The sequence below is a fragment of the Lytechinus variegatus genome, chromosome 9, assembly GCF_018143015.1.
Source record: "Lytechinus variegatus isolate NC3 chromosome 9, Lvar_3.0, whole genome shotgun sequence".
Lineage (NCBI taxonomy): Eukaryota > Metazoa > Echinodermata > Echinoidea > Temnopleuroida > Toxopneustidae > Lytechinus > Lytechinus variegatus.
The window spans coordinates 26,640,614-26,650,078 of record NC_054748.1 but is presented as its reverse complement, the minus strand read 5'-3'; the positions used below and the strand labels follow the sequence as shown (position 1 = coordinate 26,650,078).

The following is a 9,465-nucleotide window of genomic DNA, read 5'->3' as shown; positions in this document are numbered from 1 at the left end:
GTTCTTATACTTTCAATGTGTTTTGTAAGGTTGTTATAGCTGACACGACACAGAGAGTTTGCAAACGTAGGGTACGCTAACTGCACAGGAGATATCATTCCATTTCCCGTTATTTTGACGTGATACAACGCAGTCTTCATTGCCTCCACCATTATTGGGTTCATTATTCCGCCAGTTGGTATAGTTGAATTGTGTCCCATCTGACCAAACAAATATCCCGTTTGGGTCTGGTTGATGAAGTCCGATCCATAAATCCGGCCTGTTAGTCTGCAAGGAAATTGAAATAACACGGGCCATCCTTCATTATTCAAAGATTGAATTTGAATGTATTGGCTGATTTGATCCCTTTTTCAACTTTCATCTTAGGATATTACAAATGCAAATCATTGATTAAAAAAAAGACAAGAAACTGAACTTACAATATTTACAACAGTCTCACGTTGAAACATTCATTCTGTCAAGCACATTAGTTGCCGCTTGAAAAGAATTTATTTTCATCGTGTGGAAAGCCGGCCGAGTAAGCCAGCCGTCAACGTTAGTCCACGTAGCCAATCAGAAAATGACTTGTTCTATCCTTCGGGGTAGTTACCCATTTAACCTCTCTACACAGTGCGTATCAAAAAAAGTTTACACTTTGAAAAGACCTCGGAATTAAAAGATAGACAACATGCGGGTAATTTTTTCACATATAATCTTGGGTTTGGGTCTCATCTATCCAAAGAAAGTAAAAGTTTTTGACAGAATGTTACACTACGGTGTGCACTGTCCATTTTTGTAAAGCTCGCAGAAATCTGTTTGCGCACAAATGCTTTTATTTCACGCAGTGTCAAGGGAAAAGAACGAAATCAAACTGACCCTGCGAAACATTTCTCGTACATTTGCTTGCACTTTTAGTCATTTGAAATAAAACGGATACATTAAAGCATTTTGTAACAATTTTACCACCCAAATTGAAAATTCAACACTTATTAAGCACAACCTTTACCCTTTTTGTGCCAGCTGAATCTGAGGACAAAACTGAATCTGAACTTATCATTTTATGCGATTCGATTTCGATTTCACTCCATCATAATACTCACTTGACTGAGTCCCCGGATGAAGTCATTTTCCTCTGCACAGTGAATAGAAACCAAGTCTCCATGACACGACTGTTCATTGGTCGAGTTTCGACAGGTGGACAAGGCCTCTTGAAAGGAAACCTCCTCGGCAAAATATTTATAGCAACTTTCTTCGAAAAAAGTCCATTCATCCGGGCATCTTACTGTTAAAAAATGAAAATAATAAGAATAATACTCGCGGCATAAGCTTGGCTGCCATATAGGCGCTGAAGCATTCAAGAAATTTCTTCCCACCGGGTACCCATTCACCTCACCTGGGTCAAGGGCAGTACGATGCGGGCAAATTTCTTGCTGAAGGAAAACACGCCATGGCTGGAAGCCCACGTCCCTCAGATTGAGAGACGAGAGCTATAATTACTAGACCACGATGCCCCCGCATAATTAATAATTAATGTTACATGTACAACTAATTGACAGAGAGCTGTCCTGCCAAGTTCCTACGGGGGTGACCGTGATAGAAACAGAATTATCAATATTCATCAAACTGGTAATCAGGCTCCGTAACAAAGACTTACAATATATCGCTAAATGTCGTAGACAATTATACAAAACATTAAATGCAAGACAACGTAGAGAACAAAATAATAGCAGGGACAATGGTCGACATAGATCTTACAATAAAACTGAAATTAAAACTAATAAATTACTAGTGTAAAAAGTACACATTCGTTGCTAGTTCCCCCTTTAATAACAAGAACATTACAGCAATGAATCGCCAATAACTGTTCATAATTGGTAGAAATTTTTTCTTTCATAAGTAGCGACGATTACAGTAAGTATAAGTAGAGCAGGCGAGAGTGCCAGAGGCGTTCCACTTGTTTTCCCGTTTTCGAATTAGATTAGCAAACACTACAATATTTTGAGTTATTTGAATTGCATTGTAGACATCAAACGGTAAATCCAGTAATATTTCAATGATTAAGAATTTTAAGAAACTAAAACTCGTGGTTAATACATCGCATCTAAATGGCTTTATACAAGAACATATCCCTCTTCAGCCCCAATTAGCTTTTCCATTAATCGTGCCCCCATAACACAAAGGTAAGTAATTAATCGCTAAGTGAAATGGCCTATCAAGATTATCCAAGGTCATTGTTGCATTCGCATTTTGCTCAGTATAGATTGATAGAACCAACCATAATTCTTTTTATTTTTAGAATTAGCGATATGTTATGGGGGCCCTATGTAAGGGTAATCTTCAATTCATTGTTCAGAAAAATAATTTTTTTCTCTCTCTTCATTTCCTTTCTTCTATGAATATTTCAAATATATTTTTTTAATTCGACGCTTTTTTTTTTTTGGGGGGGGGGGGTGAGAAATTGTGTTTCATAACCTAATTACCTACCATGTTCACAGTTTTGACCGTCAAACCCAGTCTTGCAAGTACACGATGTAACAGAGCCTTCGGATGAATCTAAAGTCTCCACACAGGACCCTCCGTTGTGGCAAGGGTTGGGGAGACAGTCTTTGAAAGATAAATGACAGACAAAAAGTGTTAGAAAGGGTTAGAACCATCGATATAAAAGCTGGATGGAACGAGTTGGAGGCTGCCGCACACAAGACCTTGAAGCTACAGGAGAAATATTCCCTGACACAATTAACAATATACGAGGCTATACTAACACATAATAGACAACACACACACGCATAGAAAAGTGTGAAACTTCGTGCACGCTTCATGGCGCGCTGGACCTCTTGGCGGAGTACTTTTGAGTGTTCTCCCTAGCCTTAAAAGAGCGACTCAGTGTTGCTCCATCTATTTTTTTTCTATGTCGTCGGTTGAAAAAAGGGACGGCCCATGAGGCTGATGGTCCCACCCACAAAACCGAGGGCTGTGTACGTTTGTCTAAGTATACCTATATAACAGATACACCTTGAAAACTCCTGAAGAAGACGGAGGACCGTCGAAAATTCGAGTGAACCATAAAAACTTTATTGTCAATCAAAGCATTATCATCAGCATTTATTTTGTCACCTTACAGAAGCCAATACGTGAAACTTTAAGATGTTTATACAGCAGTTACAATGTTCAGATACATATACAACATGTTTTCCGCTTGGCGTAGCTTATCTCCAATGTAAATTGAATACACTCTATCGAAAACACCGTAGATTCTCTAAATGCAAATCAGCTAATCTAGTCCCAAATCATTTACATTAAACTCTTTGCGTAGTACTCTTGGAGTGATACTAGGGATCAATCCCTTTGGAGTGAACTGTATATTCATCCTTTTAGAGTGCACTATGACTCCTTTTGGAATGAACTACACGAAGAGGTCCCTACTATCAGCCCAAGAGGGGTGTGATTAGGGCAGGGACTAGATTAGCTCTTTTGGATTTAGACATTAGTCATTTTCACCATGTAAAATTCAACCGTGCACCTTCAGGACATGGTTTTGTACTGAAAGCAAGGTTTTTTCGTTGAGATTAGGCTATAAAGCAGAAAATTATTTTGAGGTAGACAGACGTAATCATCGACCTCCGAGGGAAGACTCCATTTGGGAAATAGAGGGTAAAGAGAAAGAGAGGGAGATAAAGAGAGGGAGAGAGAGGAGTGTGCGGGTGGGTGTGTGGATGGGTGCGTGAGAGAGAGAGGGGGGGGGGGTCCGGAAAGAGGCAGGGGAATAGAAACAGGACATGGAACCATGGACCTACTACATGATGGAACACACACTTTGCCCAAACAAGAAACCCATCAAGAAATCCCAATCAAAATATGTCATTTTAGCTTGACACAACTTGGGTTAAATTTCAGTCTTAATTTGAAACCAAAGTGTTGGTGAATCTGTTGGGCAATTTACCTTCAAATCTAACATCATTCATACTCTAAGGTAAATAAATTTAATTCGTCAAAATAAGAAAAACTGAACCTTATGATGATGTAGATATCATAAATCATATGCCTATGTTGAAAAGAATTGATACTTTTGTTTCGTTTTTTGTAGGACGCATGGTATAGAGAGAAAGAGACGGGCTGTTGAGATGGTGAGACAAGGAGGGGCGGTGATGGGGATGCAGCGATGTATAAATGAGGTTGCTTACGATTTGTTGTTGTAGTTTGCCTGCTAGTGGTTCCGGGAATAGACATGGCATGTGTTCTTTCCTTATCGGTCATAGTGGTAGGAGCAGTGGTAGTACCTGATCCTGATTCTGGAGGTAAATATTAAAATTTGTAATAATGATGATGATGATTATAATGAAGAAGTACTCAACTATTGAAAAAGAGGCCTTGAGTCTCGTACTTGCCCTTCAGCAGTTTGAGGTGTATCTAACCAATGGAGAGATCACAGTCCATACAGACCACAATCCTCTTGTGTTTTTGGAGAAACTCAAAATAAAGAATCAACGACTGTATAGATGGGGCCTCATGCTCCAACCATTCCCACTGAAAATTGTACCCATATAAGGGAAAAATAATGTAATTGCTGATGCTCTTTCAAGAGTATAAAAATTGAAATTATTTATATTTTAGACCAAGTGTGCCAATAAAAGAAAATGTCTTTGATGTTCATTTATTTTAACATGTTTGTTAGTACTATACCTTTGTACACGATAAATGTAAATGATTTATCAAGATGACTTTGAAAAGTTAAAAAAAAGTAATCTTAAAGAAACCTTTACTACGGTAGAGTTTTCTTTTCCCAGGTGGGGGAAAAGAAAGCTTTATCCTCTTTAAGGATATTCATAGCATGGAATGATTAAGAATACTCCAGAATGTCTCAGTAAAGCTCTGTTAGACATGTGTAATCTTTGAATAATTTTTGTTATTTCTGGAATGTCAGATAGACAATTTAAACCCCTAAACAATAGAACCTGCCTGCTGTGAACAGGACAATATGATGAGCTATTTTGTTTACATTGTTAATTTCACTGAGGTCATTCAAGAGTCTTCTGAAATTAGACTGCTCTAGAAATTTGCAAAATGTTCTTTTTGTAGACAATACTAGAAGCTTCCAGAATAGTGAATACTAGAAGCTTACAGAATAGTAAATACTAGAAGCTTCCAGAATAATTAATAATTTATATACATGTATATTAGCTGGCAGTTTCTTCAAGGAGATCATCGCATCACATCAGAACTCAGAGTTTAACGCCAGACTTTATGTCAGAGCATAGTTTATTTCCAACTGGAATGCAACATTTATCTTCTGTAGAATTATTTGCACGCCATCAATGAACTGTTTGCATGTACTTTGAGAGAATAATTCTCAGTTCTCATCGAGATCATGAATCTGTTTTAATGAACGCTTTTCAACCCATGGATTGCTGAAATTGACTGTCAATCATCATCAACACCGTCTTCACAGACATTTCAACTCATTACAGTGACTCTTGTTATTCATCGTGCTTCAACATAAATTTCATCATCGTCATCATTTTGAACTTTAATTAAAGGAATTTTCGCCAGCCAGCTTGGATATTATCTGGATCATAACTTTGGATTATAATCAGCACTCAAGATATGTAAGATTAATATTTATTTATATTTTGTTTAGTGATCTATGTATTTCCTGTAATAAAAGAAGAGGAAATCAAATTTAAAGCTAAATTTTCATTGTATTTGTTGCAGTATCGTAACACTGTAGAGATGGTGAGACAATGATGGTGTGAGGACGGGCGGTGGTGGGGCTGGGGAATGCATAAATGAGGTTGCGTACGATTTGTTGTTGTAGTTTGGCTGCTAGTGGTTCCGGAAGTAGACATGGCATGTGTCCTTTCCACTTCCGTCATAGTGGTAGGAGCAGTGGTAGTACCTGAACCTGATTCTGGTGATAAAATTTTTTTTTAATAATAATGATTATACTGATAACCAAAATTAATTATATTAATTATTAAAACTAATGATAAAGACATGATAATATAATGACATTAATAAAAATGTTAATGATAAATAATACTAACAGTGACAATAAAACATAGCAATAAGATAATAACAAAATGTCGTTATTATATTGTTTCTTACAATAATCATTATTTAAATATTATTATTATATTATTACTATTATTATCATCATTATTACCATTATTATAACTAATATTATTATTGTTATTATTATCATATGCTATTACTACTGGCGATTATCATTGCGTCACACTTATTCTTTTGGGGTGGATGATCTATTGTTCCATCCCCCCCCTCCCGAACAAAACGTGTGACGCAGGGATTTACGACAATGATTATTATCATCATCATCGTCGTCATTGTCTACTATTCACTGTCATCAACATAGAAAGAGAGGGGGGAAATGGGCGTGGCCGCATCTATAAGTGAGGTTTATCAGTAAGGTTTATAAGTTGGTTTCTTATGAATAGTTTCTGTAGAAGATATGGCAGCACCTGAACTTGATTCTGACGACGAAACATTAAAATACTGAATAGTAATAATAATGATAATCATATGAAATAAATAACAGTAATAAAAATGATAATTACAGACATTAATAATAATAAAATAGGTAGTAATAATAAGTGTAATAATAGTATAATGATATTGTTACATTATTTCTTTCAATAATCACTATTATTAATACCATTAATATTATTATCATTATATTAAATTTTACCATCATTACCATCATTTTTATCAGTATTTATTTATATTCATTGTCATCGAAATAGGAAAAGAGGGGGAATAGGTGTTGTTAGATTTCTGCTTTCTTCTGCCGTCTTAGTGGTAGAAGCAATAGGCCTACCAGTACTAATACTTGATAATAGATGAGTAATAAAATACTTGTTTATTTTGTTAATATTTTAATTTTGGTGGGGTTTTACAAAATTTTGAGCACCACTGTACACTGTTAGAAAATTTATTCTTAAAATAAAAGAAGTTCCTGCAGCAGAGTCTCGAGAACACCTGTAATCTTACCGAATTGCGTAATCTTACAGGAAATTGGTATTTGGTGTATGGAATCTTACAAATTTCCTTCAATAAAACACTCTTTTCCCCTTTTTAAACAGACCTGTTCTGATAAATTGCAAAAAAATCCTGTTTTATGAATTTACAGAATTATTCTGTTATTGCTTTCTGAAAAAAATTATGTTTATTTTCTGTAAAATCATGGGTTTTTTTCAAGTGTACCTAGACAAGTACATACTTTTTATCCCATCCCCCATTATTGAGCATATCTCCCATATGGTGTCCCCATCCCCCCCTTCCGTTTGGCTGCGCTTCAAAATACTGTAACTCTCTCTATATCTTTTGTCAAATTTCTCATATGGTGTCCCACCCCCCCCCTTCCGTTTGGCTGCGCTTCAAAATACTGTAACTCTCTCTCTATCTTTTGTCAAATTTCTCATTTATCAAGATTTATTAAAAAATCAAAATTCATGTGGCTTAATAGACTTTACATTAACATTTAATTTCAATCCATTTCTGTCCGTTAAAACACATAATATCTTTGGTTGATTCGGGGTCACTTTACAAAGCTTTAGTTACACAAAAGAAACTGACTCCAGATCCAGTGGCGGATCCAGAGGGGGTGGGAACATCCGGCCCTAGCCCCCTCCCCCCCCCCCCCCCCCTCTTGGGTGTCGTAGTCAATATTTTCAATGTAAATATGTCGTTCATAATACAAGTGTACCCCACACCTGGTGATTGTCACAGCAAATATTTTTTCGCCTATACACAAGTATACACATGTGAGGACCTTTTTTTTGCTTGTCAAATTTAATTCCTAGGAAAGAATGTGCCCCCCCCCCTTGAAAAAATCCTGGATACACCCCTGTCAAAGCTTGCATGCCGATTCGACTGCAATGAATGGTATATCATAGACTGGTTTGGTGTCGGTATCGTAGGTGTGACTTGTGACTTTGAATTGAAAATTTAATTGAATTGTGCCCCGCCCCTCCTTATACTCACCTTCAGTGCAACGTTCTCCTCGATATTCCGCCGGGCAGTGACATTTGAAGCTTGTCATGGTCTCCTCACACCATCCGTGTCGACAGGTATTATCTTTACAATCTAAAATAATCAATACATATATATATATATATATATATATATATATATATTTACAATATTTAAATAAAAAAGAGTTGCCAAAAAGCTGTTGTACATGTAAAGCTTTACACATTTGTATTTCTTCTCCCATACGTGTACTGTATCAAAGCAATAGCTTTGATCCAGCTGAGGCATGGCGGCTTGTCATTGTTCGAAACTCACCTTCACCCAACAAAGGAAATTATAATTGATATGGTGTCGAAAATCTGTCTTTCTGACGGTCAATTGAATCAGGGTTGCCTTAGCCATTAACCCGTCTCTGTGGTCTAGTGGTTAAGGCACCGGCGTTCAAAGCTGGGGGCCCGGGTTCGATTCCCGGCAGAGACATTTTTTCGGCATCACAATTTTTCCAAAGGGTAGATAGCTCTGGGGAACCTTGATTTAAGCTACGCCTACCTTTGTTCTCTTCATCCATTTCTTTACAATATTTAAATAAAAAAGAGTTGCCAAAAAGCTGTTGTACATGTAAAGCTTTACACACACACACACACACACACACATATATATATATATATATATATATATGTGTGTGTGTGTGTGGGGGGGGTGTGTGTGTGTGTATATACATATATTTTATGCCGATGACATGACTTTGTTTGTTAGGAATGAAACATCAATTAAAAGAATACAGGACATATTCCAAGCTTTCCATGACTTAAGCGGTTTAAAGGTTAACATAGAAAAAACTAATATAATGAGGATAGGAAAAAACAGGAATGACCAGGGAACACTACCATTTGGCAATATTGTAACGGAAATGAAAATTTTAGGCGTATATTTTTCCTTGGATGTAAAGAGGATTGAAAACCTGAATTATAAGGAGATTTTGAGTAAAATAAAAAGGATTCTGGGATGGTGGAAACAGAGAGACGTGACAATAATGGGGAAAGTACAGTTGCTTAATACATATGCCTTGTCAAAACTGAATTATGTTTCGTCATCATTAGTTGTTCCAAAGTGGGTAGTAACAGAGATCAAGAAAATTTGTTTTGAATTTATATGGAACGGAAAAGACAGAATTAAAGGAGACATTTGTTACCAGGACTACGGAATGGCGGCTTAAGGATGATAGATTTTGATTTATTTGTGAAAACTCAAAGAGTAATGTGGTTAAAACGGTTGCTTTATGGGTAAAGAAATATGGGCTGGAAGCGTTATTTTGACTATAGCTTTAGAAAAGTGGGAGGTAGGTTTATTTCACTCTGTAATTACGATGTTAAATTATTAAATTTAAAAGCACCAATGTTTTATTTTGAGATGTTAAGGGCTTGGCAAGATATGGAGGAAAATCGGAATTTTAGTGCAGGAAAAGCTAATCCAATTTTTTTCAATAATAAAGATTATATG

The 9,465-nt window shown here is 36.4% G+C and overlaps 1 protein-coding gene across 1 annotated transcript; it reads right to left on the bottom strand.

Annotated features, from left to right (window-relative positions):
- Positions 1-5,866, bottom strand: LOC121420996 (alpha-N-acetylgalactosamine-specific lectin-like). The gene is made up of 5 exons (XM_041615567.1): positions 5,777-5,866; positions 4,161-4,268; positions 2,464-2,583; positions 1,080-1,261; positions 1-267 (listed from the first exon to the last, which is right to left on the bottom strand). Exons 1-5 carry the CDS (start codon positions 5,847-5,849, stop codon positions 34-36), a joined length of 717 nt encoding a protein of 238 aa, XP_041471501.1. The 5' UTR covers positions 5,850-5,866; the 3' UTR covers positions 1-33.
- Between the last annotated feature and the right edge of the window lie 3,599 nt (positions 5,867-9,465).